Source organism: Octopus sinensis, linkage group LG14 (assembly GCF_006345805.1).
Source record: "Octopus sinensis linkage group LG14, ASM634580v1, whole genome shotgun sequence".
NCBI lineage: Eukaryota > Metazoa > Mollusca > Cephalopoda > Octopoda > Octopodidae > Octopus > Octopus sinensis.
This window is the reverse complement of record NC_043010.1, coordinates 64,817,809-64,834,337: the sequence shown is the minus strand read 5'-3', so window position 1 is coordinate 64,834,337 and position 16,529 is coordinate 64,817,809. Positions and strand designations below refer to the sequence as shown.

Here is a 16,529-nt window from a genome sequence, read left to right as displayed (position 1 = left end):
GCACGGTCCGTGTGGGCCTGGTTTAAGAACTGATTTACCGTGCGTTTCAGGCAATAAGAGAGGTACCAAAACATTTCCACGCTCTTTCGTCCGTGAAACTCAGACTGACACTGACGGCTACCCTTTGTACAGACGTAGGCGCCCTGAAGATGGAGGTTTTACGGCCATTGTTAATGGTTACGAGGCTGACAACAGATGGGTTATTCCATATTGTCCATTTTTGTTGAGCGTTTTCGATGCACATATCAATGTTGAATTTTGTAGTTCTGTTAGGTGCATCCAATATATATGTAAGTACATAACTAAGGGCTCCGACGCAGCTTCATTTACTCTACGTGGCGGGGACAGTAGAGACGAAGTGATGCAATATCAAGTTGGGCGCTACATAAGTAGTAGCGAGGCCTTTTGGCGATTCTTTGGCTTCCCTATTCATGAAAGGCATCCTGTAATCATACACTTAGCCGTTCACCTCGAAAATGGTCAGTGGACGTATTACACTCGTGAGAATGCTTCTTTATTAGCAGAAACCTCTCGAGAGACAACGTTAACAGGGTTCTTCAAGTTGTGTCAGAAATATGATTTCGCGAAAACATTGTTTTACAATCAAGTTCCGTCATACGATACATGAGATAACAAAAAATGGAGTCGTCGAAAAAATGGCCAACCATTAGATGGTCAATCGGATATCAAGTTCAGTTCTTCTTTAGGCAGAGTGTACACGGTTCCTCCAAATCAACATGAATGCTTTTATCTACGCATGCTACTTCATGAGGTAACAGGAGCCACTTCATTTGAAGACCTAAAAACTATCGACAATCATGTCTATCCTACATTCAGAGAAGCCTGTCTGGCGCGTGGTATGCTAGAAGACGACTCACGATGGGACGCAACTTTGGCGGAGATTGCTTCATCACATTCAGCTGGAACTGCGCGAGAACTGTTCGCAAAACTTCTTATACATTGCAACATAAGTGATCCGAACACGCTATGGCTGAAGTTTCGCAACCAATTGACATATTTATTGCATCAGGCTCAGCAACAACTTCCTCATTTTGAAGTCGTCTTTACTGACGAAATTTACAATCAAGCACTCATTGACATAGAAAATAGGCTTTTACTTATGGGTAGCGCTGTTTTACCATCATACGGACTTCCACAAACTCATCGGACTGACTCTGAAGGTATTCCAACCTTCATCATCCAGGAAACTTCTTATGATATCCATGCTCTATCAAAACAGGTTCTTGAAATGGAACCGAAATTACTTGCAGATCAATTGTCCGCGTACAACACAGTTGTTAACGTTTTCAGTCAATGTGGTGGCATTTTATTCCTTGATGCTCCCGGAGGTACCGGCAAAACATTTGTCACTAAATTACTTTTGGCAAAAGTTCGACAAAATAAACTTATTGCAATAGCTGTAGCTTCATCGGGTATTGCTGCAACCCTTCTTCCTGGTGGCAGGACAGCACATTCAACGTTTAAGCTTCCCCTTAATTTAACCTCCAGTGAAACTACTACTTGTGACATTAAGAAGGACAGTCAGCGGGCAGATCTATTCAGAAGGTGTAGACTCATCGTTTGGGATGAATGCACAATGTCCCACAAAGGAGCTATTGAGGCCCTCGATAGGACTCTACAAGACGTAAGAGACTGTCCACAAAGTATGGGGGGCCTAACAGTATTGTTTTCTGGGGACTTTCGACAAACTTTGCCAGTAATTCCAAAGGGCACAAGAGCGGATCAGGTTCGGGCATGCTTGAAATCTTCTTCATTGTGGTCACAAGTAACAACACTCAGATTAACCACAAACATGCGTGTTCGATTACATGGAGACATTGAACATGAAAAGTTCGCCCAGGATCTTCTTCTTTTGGGTGACGGTAGGGTACCAAAAGACCAACACGACCATATTGCAATTCAGCATTTGTGTTCCCTGGTTGGTAGTATCGATGATCTTAAATCGGCCGTTTTTCCACAATTGCCTGAAAATTTACTCAATCATACATGGCTTTGTGAAAGAGCTATCTTATCACCTACAAACGTGACCGTCTCTGCAATCAATCGGCAATTGCTTGAAACACTTCCGGGAAATTCTATGGTTTTTAAATCAATTGATTCGAACGTTGACCCCTATGATACTGTTAAATACCCTATTGAATTTCTTAATTCATCGGATCCTCCTGGTTTTCCTCCACACATGTTGTACCTCAAAGCAGGATGTCCTATCATACTTCTCAGAAATATAACTCCTCCTAAACTTTGCAATGGTACTCGCCTTGTTGTGAATAGAATGTCAAATCACATCATTCATGCAACAATCATGTCTGGCTGTGGAAAAGGAGAGGAAGTTGTTATACCAAGGGTAACTCTTACTATCTCGGGCGCTGATACACCGTACTCTTTCAAAAGGACGCAATTTCCACTCCGTTTAGCTTTTGCAATGTCAATTAATAAGTCTCAGGGTCAGACGTTAAACGTTGCAGGACTGCATCTTGGAGATCATTGTTTTTCCCACGGCCAACTATATGTTGGATGTTCCCAAGTCGGCAGTAAAAACATTTGCTCCAAACAGGACAACAAAAAACATTGTGCATGCAGAGGTTTTGTAGATGATGTGGTTTCAAGTTCAAATCAAATGCAACCTTTCAAATCAGACAATTCAATCAATTGGATTCTGCGCCTTCACAAGATGCAATACAATTCTTCATTACAACGTCGATCATATAATTATTGGTTTAATTATTCATTTGGATGTTTTGTTCTACAAAACTAAATATAAAAATGGACCGTCAATATCTTCTTTTTTCTGGGAAAAATTTCACCCTTATGCTAATTTAGCTATGTTCCCAAATGTATCTGTCAAACATTTACATATTTTTGTCTTCTTTTGACACTTTTGTACTTTGTTATGTGTTTTGAGCCTTATTCGAATAGCAGATTTCATAAGTTCTGCTGTTTTCTTCAAATTTATAAAAATATGCGCTGTTGCGGACAATATCTTTGTTTTGATTTTTCCAAAAGTATGGATAAAATGGAATGCAATTTCGTTAAAATTAACGCTTAAACAAGTTATCCATCAAATTTCTATCCACCCGAGCAAAGCCGGGTCAATCTGCTAGTTGAATATGTAAAGCTGATAAAAACCCCGAATGGAACCAAGGAAGAGGAGAGGGTTTAATAAATTAATATGCAGTGGTAGGGGGATGGTAAGTTTACATAAGCTGTCGTTCAGATCGTCAACACACCACCACTCTCTCCGTTCTCTCTCTCTCCCTTTCTTTCTCTCTCACTCTCTCTTGCGTTCTCTCTCTCTCTCTCTCTCTCTCTCTCTCTCTCTCTCTCTCTCTCTCTCTCTCTCTCTCTCTCTCTCTCTCTCTCTCTCTCTCTCTCTTATCGGTCGTGTTAATTCTTTGCTCCGCAGTGAAAGATTGTTTTTGTGCTGAAAAGTTTGAAAATTTGCTGTTTTGGTCGTCGAGGCCACTTCTTTTCTGCTGTTGCAGCAGAGTTCTGCTGTTTTTTCCCCCTTGTTTCAAGGGGGAAGTGACGAAAAAGACATGAATTTGCAACCAGTCTCCTCCGAGTCGGAGGAAAACGTTGAAAATTTGTTTGAAGGCATGAAGGCGAAAATGCGGGAGGAGGAAGGTAGAAGTAAAGAGACGTCTCACGCGAGCGTTACAAAAGCAGACGACAATATGTCTGGCGAAGCTAGTAAACGACAAGAAAAGGCAAAAATAAATTTTGCGAGTGCAGCAACTCGCCCCTGTGAAAATATAGTCATTAACAAGGAAGAATTAAAGAAATACCAAGGACTACTAAAAAAAGAAGGTGATAATGTGAAGTTGTTCCCTCCCAGTGAATTGATTTACGCGACGGAGAGAAAAACTGTCATATACAAGACGTATAATGTCAAAAATAAGAAAATTGACTTCGTACAGAGAGAAGCCATTGAAAAATGTTTGAGGCCGATATGGCAACAAACAAGTTATATAACAAGGGGTAGTCGCTTCGGCACGGTAGAGGTGCGTTTCCCTAGCGAAGAAATAGCTAGGGAACATTCAACAAGAACGTTGAAGTCAGAAGAGGTAGTTCTTTTACCATTTTATTTAGGAATGAGAACTAGCAGAATAACGGTTACGGACATTCCGCCCGAAATAGATGTGGATTTCATAACAGCAGCGATTCTCTTAGGCAAAGAGGAAGAAATTGCCATTCTTCAGTCTAAAAGATATCGCCCCACAACCTGGTATGGACAGGACTTAGAGCTTGTGATCCAAGCGAACCTCTCGGACTTGGAAAAATTGCCAAGCTCCCTCACCATTGGAGATACCACCTTGATGGTAATAGTCGAGGGAAGAAAACCGAGGTGCTATAAATGTGGCGAGAAAGGCCACATAAGGTCGAGCTGCAAGAAGACAGCGAAAGAAAATACTACAGAGGCAAGCACGACGCCGAAAACAACTTCACCGCTAGAAATAGCAGCCACGTCGCGCACCCCAATTGCCGAAATTCAGCCGACAACGGGAGAAAACAACGATAACAACGATGACAACAACAACAATAACATCCAGGAGTGGGTCAACGTGGAAGCTTCAAAAAGAAGACGGAAACGGAAAAATCCACCCTCTTCGGATACACAGGACTATACTCTGACACAGACAAGCACACCCACACCCACAAATACAGTCGCAAACACACACGTAGCCAAAAAAACACACACACTGGAAAAAGCACACACAAACACTCACACACCTACCACAAGCACGCACACATCTACAAACACCCACGCTTCTACAAGCACACACACACCCACAAACACACACACACAGCCCCCTCCACAATCACCTAACAAAAAAAAAGAAACACCTTCACGGCAATAAATAAAAACAATAACCTATTAAGGGAAAAAATTAATTTACTGAAATCGGCGAAAAAATATATCGCAACAGATATAAATAGTATTATATCCGAAAATGTAGAATTTTATACGATAGATAACGCGGATTATTTTGAAATTAAAAAATCTTTTGCGGAGGACGTAGGCTCGTTACAGATGAACCTTTCAAGCCATCTGTACAAACAATTCGCAAAAAAACTAACCTCGCAAAACACAACACTCACAGACAGAAAAGATGAGGGTGAAACTACACCCTCTCTTCTGTTAAAACAGTAAGTTTTAAACATTCGACTAAATTTTCACTTTCTCGTTTAAACTCGGTTGTATAAATACTCGCGGCCTGGGGTCGTATTGGAAGCAAGGCTACCTCCTTAACGACCTTAGGTCGCATCGTTTGGATGTAGTAGTAATTACCGAATCCAGACTGAGTGGGCTGCAGGCTTTTTCGCCCCTTCTAAACGGCTACGAGAAATACATTTCTCCCTGTCGACCTGGAGGGGGAGGAGGAGTGGCAGTGCTGGTCAGGAAAAACCTGGATTTAGAGATTAGAACTGTCTTTATAGATCCGGAAGGCAGGTTGGTCGTTTTGGATGTGACGCACAGCAGTGGTAAAGTGTTCAGGCTGGTCGCTGTCTATGCTCCCTGCGAAGGAAAAGCCGGGCAGAAAGAGTATTTCAAAAGCCTAGAGAATTTTCTTGGCACGTCGAACACGTTAGTATTGCTAGGTGACTTCAACATAATTTGCGATGCAAGCGTAGATTATGTTGGCTCGAGAAAGAATACGAGGCGATTACCTCACCTCAACGATATGCTAAGTCGTTTCGAATTGGCAGATAGATTCAGACTGGACCATCCAGACACTCCAGCGTGGACCTGGGCAAGAAACGACGGGTCGTCCAGATCTTATATCGATAGAATCATAACTAGAAGGAAAGATAAGAAAATACTTAGCTGTCCACAACACCATATCGTCAGCTACAGCGATCACAAATTAGTGACCTGTACGCTCGACATAGATAGCATGTGTAAACGAGGTACCGGTTACTGGAAGCTAAACAAGTCACTATTGGACTGTGAAGCCTACAGGAATCGGATTAAACAATTAGTAATGAGGGCGTTAACCGGATCCATTATCAGCAATAAATGGTGGTACGCCCTGAAAAGAGCCATCAAATTTGAGTCAATTAGGTTTAGCAAAGAACTAGCTAGTGCTAGAAACAAAGTAGAAAAGGAACTAGTTAAGGCAATAGAGGAGGCAATGAGGTCAGGCAGTGCATCGAAAGTGTTAGCGGCGAGGTTAGCACTAGACCCACATCTCAAAGCTAAACATGAAGGGTGCATTGTCAGGGCTAAGATCCGTGCAATGAGACAGGAAGGGATCAACGCGGCCGGATGGGCCCGGGTGGTAGGGGGCCAGCGTGGCAACAACTCAACCATTCGATCCTTGACGGGCCCAAATGGTCGATTAGTAAACGAACCCGAGGAGATGTGCAAGGTGTTTCATGATCATTTCGCCCAGCTATTCGGGAGGAGCGGCGAGCTGGAGCGCGGGGAGAAGCTCGCAGACTTCCTAGCCGGTTCGCCGCGTCTATCGAGGCCGGACGCGGAATCTTGTGAGGCGCCGATCACAGCCAAAGAAGTCGAGGATATGTTGGCAGACTGTGGCGGGGACAAATCGCCGGGACTCGATGGTCTGCCTTACGAACACTATAGTAGCATGCCAGACTTGTTTGGGCACCTACTTGCATGCGTGTACACCAACTGGCAGCAGAACGGGAGAATTCCTAAGTCTGTGAGCCGAGGGGTGGTAGCGCTGTTAAGAAAGGACCCAAACAAGGGGGATTTAATTGATAATTTCCGGCCTATCACCCTGCTTAACGCAGACTTGAAGATCTTGGCCAAGGTCTTAGCAAAAAGGTTGGCGAGGGTCGTGGGTGAACTTGGCGAGGCGCAAACTTGCGCCATCCCTGGAAGGACCATCCACGACAATCTCCACTTTCTACGCTATGCCTTAGAAAGGGTAAATAGGATTCCTGGCAAGGGTGGGGCTATGGTCCACTTGGACCAATCGAAAGCGTTTGATAGGGTGGACCATCAGTATCTGGCGGCGGTCCTCGCGGCGGCTGGCTTCGGCCCGACCTTCCGCGGATGGATCATCGCTTTATACAGCAACATCGAATCGGTAGTTCGGGTAAATGGTTTCCTTTCGGAGCCGTTCAGCATTGAACGTTCGGTACGTCAAGGGTGTCCTCTCTCCCCGCTTCTCTACGTTTTGGCCCTCGAGCCGTTGCTGAGGAGGTTGGAAACTATGAGAGGCACTCCGCAAGATCTAGGGTGCGGAAAGTCAGCTTCGGCGTATGCGGACGACATCACCGTCATCGTTTCCCGAGTCGAGCACCTACAGTGGGTGGGTGAGGCCTTAAGAGACTACGAAGCGGTGGCAGGAGCGAAAGTCAATCGGGATAAATCGGTCGGCTTGCAACTCGGCACCTGGAGGGGCAAGTCGATGTCTTCCGACAGCGTCGTAGGACGTTGGACGGAAGGACCGGTGAAAATGCTTGGGATCTGGTTAGGTCCAGATCTCCAGATAGAGAAGAACTGGAGCGATGTGGCGAGAAAGGTGGCTCTCCTAACTCAGACATGGTCTGAGCGGAAGCTGTCCTTGAAAGGGAGGGCGGAGGTGTTTATTGCCTCTGTAATCACTTACCGCCTAACCGTAGTGCCTTGCCCCGATTCGTGGCTGAACAAACTGGAATGCATGCTCTTTCGCTTTTTGTGGAGGGGCAGCAGACCTCTTGTAAGGCGCTCTATTTGCTGCCAAAAGCCGCTGAACGGTGGGTTAGGGATGCCGTGGCTAAAAATGCGCAGACATGCGCTCAGGCTTAGGCACCTCTGGATTTACCTGGACGGTGAGCAGGTGTGGTCTCCGTTTGTCAAGCTGTTATTTCCACAGTTCACATCGTTTAACGAACTGAACCCATGGATCAAGTGTAGACCGAGGTTGGGCATGTGGCATGCAGAGTGCTATCAGGCACTCGTGCTTCTCTCCCAGTCGGGCAACGCCGGTGGCGGGGCTACTACCTCGTTCTTCTATAGAGGGTTAGTAGAGTTTAAGTGTGACGACGTCCTAGGAGAAACTCTGGGCTTCGACGAAAATCAACTGGCCAGCCTGTTCCAAAGAACATTCGGTCCGGGGCCTATGGATAATTACCAAAAGTCCCTGGCCTGGCAATATTACAGAGGAGCTTTACCGGTTCGAGATAAGCTCTTTAGACATGGGTGTGCAACTTCGCCGGTTTGTGCAAGATGTAAGAGGGACAGTGAAACTGTCCTGCACGCGATTGTGCAATGCCCCAAGGTGACTGAACTCTGGACTTATGTAGAACACCTGCTGTCGCATTCGAGAAGAGTACAACTGTCGAGCGAATCTGTAATTAAGATAGTTACGCCGACCTTCCTGAATAGGGAGGAGCGAGCCTGTTTTCTTTCGGTAGTTGCTATGGCGAAAGAAGTAGTGTGGAAGACGAGAGTAAAAGGAATTGCAACAGGCATGTTTATCTCCAGTCTCGAGAAATGCCTGTCGCAAAGTGTGTTTCGTAAAAGATGGAAGTCTATAGCAAGTATGTTGCGAGTGAAAGAACCTGTTTAATCGAGAATGTAAAAAAGGATAAAGCAAAGTCTTCAGTGTGAGTATGTGGTTTGTGGGGTCGACCGCGTCCTCCGCTTCATTTTTTGTTAATCACTCATTCTCATTTAATTGTATATATTTTAATTGTTTGTTTATTCATATGTTTCGTCTCATTCGATACCCTGACCCCAACGTTTGTTTTGTCCCCTCTTTTTCTCAACCTTATGGTGAATAAAGAAATACTCTCTCTCTCTCTCTCTCTCTCTCCCTCTCTCTGATTTGTTACATTAAAAAAATCAGACGCATTCATTGAACGAGTTAACTGAAAACGATTAAAACGTATATTTGTGTGTATGTACATGTATGTATGTATGTATGTATGTATGTATGTATGTATGTATGTATGTATGTTTGTATGTATGTATGTATGTATATGCGCATGTATGTATGTGTGTATGTATGTGTGCATGTATGCATGTATGTATGTGTGTGCGAGAAAATCTGACAATCTGTATTGTTGCTTGACCTGCTGGAAATGCCACACGCTAATATTATATAAACGAGAAGACACATTGGATAAGATGGAAAAAATACACACGCACACACACACAGTTATGTATTCCCTATAAAAAAAACTTTCTGTTTTTCTCACCCACCTTTCTTTTCTTTTATACTTTTCTCCCACCTCTCTGTCTTTCATGACTCGATGACCCGGAAGTGGTTACTCTTCCATTACTTTCGTAATGTAACCTTCTTCAGCTGACTACACGTCATTGATTGGTTAAAATTCCCCAAATACGACAAGTTTAACACGAAATAACTCTAAAATACAAAATTTTATTAAGAATGTTAAGAGTAAACCGCGTTCTACGTGTCACGTTCAACCAGTATCCGAAGTTTCAAACTGTTTAGTTACAAAAAAAATTATTAATTAAGAAATCTGTGACTGAGATCCCCAAAATCACACTGCGTTCTCTTACACAGCCAGTTACGCCAAAACCACACTGCCTTTGCTTATAAAACCAGAGAGGAGTGTTCTAATCCACGTCGTGCGAACTAGAAGTTGTAATTTTTCCCATTCGTAACAATATCTATATATTCTCACACAAACATAAACACACTCAATCACACAAGTGTATCATGTCTCGTTTCTCTGTTTATTTCATTGTTCGAAAAAAAGTTCGTTTTCTATGTTTTTGTTTTCGTTTCACATTGTGTTCAATGTTTTTTTGATGTCCTGTACCCATATATGCATGTATATATACATATATATGAAGGTATGTACATATATGTATGTATATATTTATATATTATATATATATATGTATATATATATATATATATACATATATATATATATATATATATATATATATATATATATATATATATATATAATTATTGAAGTAGATAAATGAATTATCTTATTACGGATAATTCAAATGATAACCGATACCTGGGTAGCAAAAATCACAACAGAAAAAGCACGGTTGAGGTTACGACCATGGGGCCTAAAATCCGTGCCTTAGTGCGGAAATTTGAAGTTTTATATATTTATTGAATAAATGGTGCCATTTATTCCATGGGCTCCTCATGAGCGTTTGTCGAAAAGCTTGCTGTGCATTTTGTTGGAGAATTAAGTTCCTGGATTTTCCTGAAGAGAAGGCTGCAAAATGGACTCCTTATTCAATCCGAATTATGGACTTTGCAGCCTTTGAAACACATGTAGAAAATAATAGAAAGGAATTTTGTTAAATCTTCGTTCAGCTCCATTTCTTCCTACAATATATATATATATATATATGTGTGTGTGTGTGTGTGTGTGTATGTGTGTGTGTGTGTGTGTGTGTGTGTATTTGTGTGTGTGTGTGTGTGTGTGTGTGTGTGTGTGTGTAGCTGCATGTATACATACATACATACGTATATTCATTTCTATAAATATATAGGTTTCAAATTCTAGCACAGGGGCAACTATTTCTTGGGAAGTTGATAATATTGATCTCAGTGATCAACTGATAGCTTAACGACCTCAAATGGATGAAAAGTAAAATGGAAATTGAATTCAGAAACGGATGAAATACCGTTAAGCGCTTCGTGCGCACCGTTCTAACGGTTCCCCTACCTCACCGTTTTAGGAGACGAAATGCTGTTAGGCATTTTGTTCGACGTGATAACGTTTCTCCCAGCTCAGCGCCTTCCTTCTTCAGAGTATTAGATCTCACAATCTCACCACATGTTTCACTATAACGTAGTGATGGAAGGATTGTTTTGTATTTTCTTTCACAATGTAAATATAAACTGAATAGAGGCTGTTCCTTCGAGTATATACACCAGGACTAATACAGCTGCATCTTCGGAAAATAAAAGAACATTTTTACAATATTTGTAACCTCTTTCTATAATCAGAATAAAACTTGTAGTTTCTAAGTGTTAATATTTGTTGTAATTCAAATGTAAAAAATCTCTTTTGTTTCTAAAATATACCATTACTTATCTGAACACTTGTTCCCGTTTGTTGCTATTCGCATTCATTTTCCGATTTTTCAGTTTAATAATCTAAACTTATTTCTTTATATACAGGAACATATCATGAATTCATAAAGAACGAGTCGAAGACGCATTCCTATTTATTTTCCTCTGATAACAAACATGCAGTGAAACGCCTAATAAGAATATTCTTCAGAAACACATACAGATTTAGTACTGTAGAAATTTACAGTAATTTTACAGGTGAGAAATAATATTTCATATTCTATTATATTGTTGATAATGATTGTAGTGATTATATTTTTCATAATGATAAATCGAAATTAATTCGTTTTAAATACACAGTATTCAGATATTATCAATTGAATGACAATATAATATTATTTTATGAAAGTATCAAAATATTGGTTCAAGTTGACTGAGCAGGTTTTTTAATGCTTATTAGAAAATTTATAACGATTATTCCAAGTGAGCAGAATCTCTGAAATTATTGGCAACGTGGTATATACGTAGATTCTTACAAGTCTGTGTAAAATCCAAACTTGAATTAGTGCAGGGTAGTTCTTATTTTATCGACCCCAGAATTTAAGAGGAAAGCGCCGGAATGAATGCTAGCTCGCCACCTAAAATAATGTTAATAATGCAAGTATTTCAGTGCAAAGGTAGACCTTTCCTTACCATTCGCTCTCTGTCTCCTCTTCCTCTCATCAATATATTTATCAATTTCACGAATGTCGGCTGATTTCAGAGCACGTCTAAGAAAAATAATCGGTGTATTTAATAGTTTTCTCTATGCAGACATAAAAAGCCCAAAATATTTAGCAGAAAGGACACTGCAAGAGTCATACTTACTCAAGTGCATTGATAATGTCAGAAAAATGAGATCACTGCAAATTAGTATCGAAATGTAGTCATGGATCTGGCTGACAGGGTGCTAAATATACCATATATATTAAAAGGCAGCTGATACAATGATGTTGATGATGAAGATGGTGACTTGCAGTTTTTAAAGGAGCAGTTAAGGGCTGTGAAGTAGATCTCGTGACATATACACTGATATGGATACATACGTATCCATGCATATATATAAATGTATGTATGTGTGACTATTGAGTTGATTTGACTCTTATTTTTAGCAATACTGGTACTGATTAGTGACCCTGTTTACTGTAGTGACGTATAAATACACACACATACGCACGCACACTTGTTTTATTTATATTTATTTAAACTTAACATTTGCTGACATAAATTTTCTATTTTTATGTATATTGTATATTCTGTTCTCTCTAGATTCAAAAATGAACGTTATCTATCCACAAGGAATGGAATGCTATCTAAAACCAAACACAAATAGAACAATTTGTACCGGTGACGTAAAGAGTTCTGTATTGTATATTGTTGGGAAAGCTGGAGTTTATCATATTAAGTTATTTGGTATGTTGATTTCTCACATTAAGAGCGATTTCCAATTGTTTATTCAAATGTATTTGGGGTATTTCATGTCATGCATTATCAGTGATACCAAAACCACATCTTATCATCAAATCAATTTTTTTTTTGAAAAAACCTTAAGTAAACGTATTTTCACAAGACACCATATTACTGAAACAATACTTTTTTTTCATCTAAACCACTTGACATCGAATTAATTTTTTAAAAAGTATTTTGTAAAATACTTTATTTTGTATGCGGATTGCAAGACTCTTGATTCGAATTCGTGTGTGGAAACAAATCTTGTTGTGTTGGGAGGGTCATTGCCCCAGTAAACATACGTACTGGTTCAAAATGACATTTTCATTGTTAGTCAAACGGTTCAATAACTAACAAACTAACTAACCGCTCGTTTGTTTTATGTGTTCGTTAAGCAATCGTTTGCTTGTGTGTCAAGGTGATTTCGTTGCTATTCTTGACCTCATCAATGACATTTCCTTTGTTTTAAATTTCTCCCTTGAGTCTGTCTGAGAATTATTCCTACGCCTGTGTTTAGGTATGCTTGTATGAATGCATGTAGATGAGGAGTAGCTTATAAGAGAGGGGGAGGGGAGAATAAACGAAATGTGTGTGTGTGTATCTGTGCGGTTGTGTATATATACACATATGTCTGCCTGTCTTTGTGATTTTGTGTTCGTGAGTATGAGTGCATTGTAAGTAACCACACATCTACATACACACAAACTATCATACACGCTCAGAGGCATAAGAATAATTCTCAGACTGACTCAAGGCAGACCTTTAAAAGAGAAGTCATTTTATTGAATCAATTTATGAAAAAATAAAATAATTGTATCTTTTGTGCGGTTTGAAATAATTTTCAATTTAAGATAAAGATTATATATATATAAATATAAATAAACAAATAATAAAAGAATGTATTAATTGTTATACAAAATAAGTTCGAAAGATGACAGATATTTGTGCAGATATATCTTCTGCTTCAGTCATTGGACTGCGGCCATACTGGGGCACTGTCCTGAAAAGTTTTGTTTGGTCGAATGAATCGACCTCATTACTTATTATGCAAATGTAAACCAACACTGGTCATCAAGATATTGTGGGAGACCAACACACACCCACACATGTTACACACGAAAAGCTCCTTTCAGTTTCCGTTTGCTAAATCTACCACAACGCTTTGGTCGGCCTGGGGTTATAGCAGAAGACACTTATCCAAGGTGCCACGCAATAGGACTTGAACCCAGACAAATCTGATTGTGAAGCAAACTTCTTGCCACACAGCCTCGCTTGCGTCTATACCATTTTATCTACATAAAAACTATAAGTATAATATCTTTCAGTAGAAATTGTGTTACAGATAGCAACAATTTTCCCTATAGAAATATAAATTTCAAATAGATATATAATTTGCATTTGAAAATATAACTCAGATTATTTAACCAATCTTGTTAGAGAGAGGGGGGGAAAGAAAGAGAGAGAGAGAAAGAGAGAGAGAGAAAGAGAGAGAGAGAAAGAAAGAGAGAGAGATTAATGTTCTGGTGGTTAGGTTGTTGCATCCATGATTGTAAAATCGGTGTTTCAATTCTCGGACCAGTGATGCGTTGAGTTCTAGAGTAAAATTCTTCTTTGTCGTTATCCCAGTTCACTCAGCTGTAAATGGATAAACCTTCGGCAAACTGGTGTTCTGTTCAGGGGGATGTTGGTCTGCCAGCCCAGCCAGCATGAGGCGGCATTATTCAAAAGCTATGATAGCGCGAGCAAGTGTAACAACATCCGATAGTCTGGTCGATATAGTGGTAACTTGTATAGGATATCATTCATAATTTGGGTCTGGTTGTTCCTTTGAAAATGCTATCGAAAAAGTAACAGTGCAATTCTTTACACAGTCGGGTTGTCGGTGATTAAACTGATAATCCCACCAAGCTTGTTTGGTGAGGAAGAGGACGCTGGATATCTTACAGAGTGAAAAACAAGACTTGTTAATGGATAGCTGAATTCAGGGTTGTTAATGGACATCGGTAATGCGTATATCTGCACACATTAAATGTATGTGTATGTTTAGTGGTTTGTTTTCAGTTCATTCAAATGAAGTATGATAGGATTATATAGCCTTCATTTCGACAGCTTCATTGCTGGCGGTGGCTGGCCAAGGAGGTGCAACTGATACAAATGGAAACATAATTTCATCTTGGGATGGAAACCACAATGCAGGGCAAACATCTGAAATAAATTTTTAGGATATTAATGCGAAGTTTGGAGATCCCTTCAGCCACTTTAATAATTCTCTCCTTAAGCACACAAACTCCGTTGTCTTGACTTTATCTTGACAGTGGGCATATTTCGTGATATGGTGACTCAGTTGAGGGGGGTTTTCCATACCTCAGCAACTATGAACTACAGTCGGGATGGTAGTTTCAGGCGTGTGGAAGATGTAGGTGTTTTTCTTTTTACCCAAACACTACGTGACGGCGTCGTTGTCGAAATGTTGTATAGCCAGTCCTGTTTCTTATTAATTCTTTATGGCTGAAATTACTTGCAGCCGTAGATGGCACCATTGCATTGCAGTGGTGGGAGAGTCACATATTTGCACCAAGGAAATGCTGTCACTTCCAGAGTTCCAGAATCACAGAATGTGTGATAACTGGAGGAAGCTGCTGTGATCCTATGTACGGTTTCGTCCTTTGTCGAGGTGTCGTGCAGTTAAAATCATTCTCTCCATTGACCACAGATTAACAAACGTAACTTTAGGAATCTTCTATTTTCTTTCTTTCTTTTTTTTATGTTCTTTAATTGTTCATTATGCTTACTGCTCGGTCATCGTCAAATTTTATAAAGGGGCCATCAATGAATCAGTCAATCAATCAATCAATCAATGAGTCTATTTATATTCTAAAGACAAATACATGCGTGTGTTTTTATTGCTCTTTACGTATGTGGATGGATTTAGATTATTTTACAAGAAGAGAAGATATTTGGATGTATGTTTCTCTCATTTCGGATAGCGTTAGAGCAAAGTTGATACACTATTACAAGAAAACATGCCCTTCTTACCAAACTATTTCAACTATTTGCACTTGTACATTGAAATGCTGCATCTAAATTTGAAGAATTTGTTAGAAAATTGAGTGACAAAAAACTTTTTATTGATTCTTTCACACAGTTTGAAAACATGGATTTGGTCTGTGTGATGGAATATATATGGAGCTATGTAAAATATTTTGCCACATACAAATAATAATATTCGAAGGTGCCTCAAAGTTTTCCTTTAGATTAAAGCTTTCGATTAAAATTCTAATTTTATATTATTTAAAATTACTTTTTATTTTAAAATATTGTGCTTTGTAGGATGCATTGTATGTTTGTAATTATCCTGAGTTAAAAACTGTCCCATAGATGAAATCAGTGCACAAGATATCTACAAAACTTTTATATGGAAATCGTTTTGAATGTCGGTGAAATAACGTTTCACAAAGAAGTCGTTTCGATAAAAATAAATTCCATCAGAAGTCGATCGATTGATAAAGCATCTTTCGATCAAAGAAAATCAGGGTATGATTGATGAAGGTCTAACCAATAACTATTGAACTTCTATTATTTAACGTTGAGTGGTGTTGCCCTTGGCGAAAGATAGAAAAGCGATATTTTGATACAGAGACAGAATCAATGATAATGCAATCGCAGTACAAGCTTAACTGTACAGACATGTTTGGGTGTAAACTAAGACTAGACGAGAGGAAGTATTATTCGGTATTTGTTGGTAGGTCGATTAGGGAAACGGACAAGAGAAATATGACGGAAATTTAATGCCGAAAGAGAGATATGGGTTTTAGTGTAGAGAGAGGAAGAATCTAATAAATTTTAGATTTATTTTACGAGATGTGGCCCAGAACTTTAATGACCATTTCATTGATTTACATGTTTAGAACTCACGGAGAGTAAATAATCTTATAATAACTCCAATAAAATCTGTGCTCTCTGAGACAATAGCTTTTGAGTTAGAAACGGTTTGCCAATGGATATAGCATCCTGTGCTTCGACGTTTTCAGGATGTAATAATTT

At 39.8% G+C, this 16,529-nt stretch overlaps 2 protein-coding genes across 2 annotated transcripts in view; both read left to right on the top strand.

Moving 5' to 3' along the window:
* LOC115219454 (multiple epidermal growth factor-like domains protein 6) overlaps window positions 1-16,529 on the top strand; it is a 374,545-nt gene that overhangs the window by 260,494 nt on the left and 97,522 nt on the right. The gene's annotated exons all lie outside the window — the stretch shown is intronic.
* The window catches only part of LOC115218886 (protein draper), a 77,431-nt gene that overhangs the window by 20,853 nt on the left and 40,049 nt on the right, over window positions 1-16,529 (top strand). The window contains exons 4-5 of the mRNA XM_029788880.2: window positions 11,106-11,255; window positions 12,306-12,449. Of these exons, the coding sequence (XP_029644740.2) occupies window positions 11,106-11,255; window positions 12,306-12,449 (294 nt within the window). The remainder of the gene's footprint in view (window positions 1-11,105; window positions 11,256-12,305; window positions 12,450-16,529) is intronic.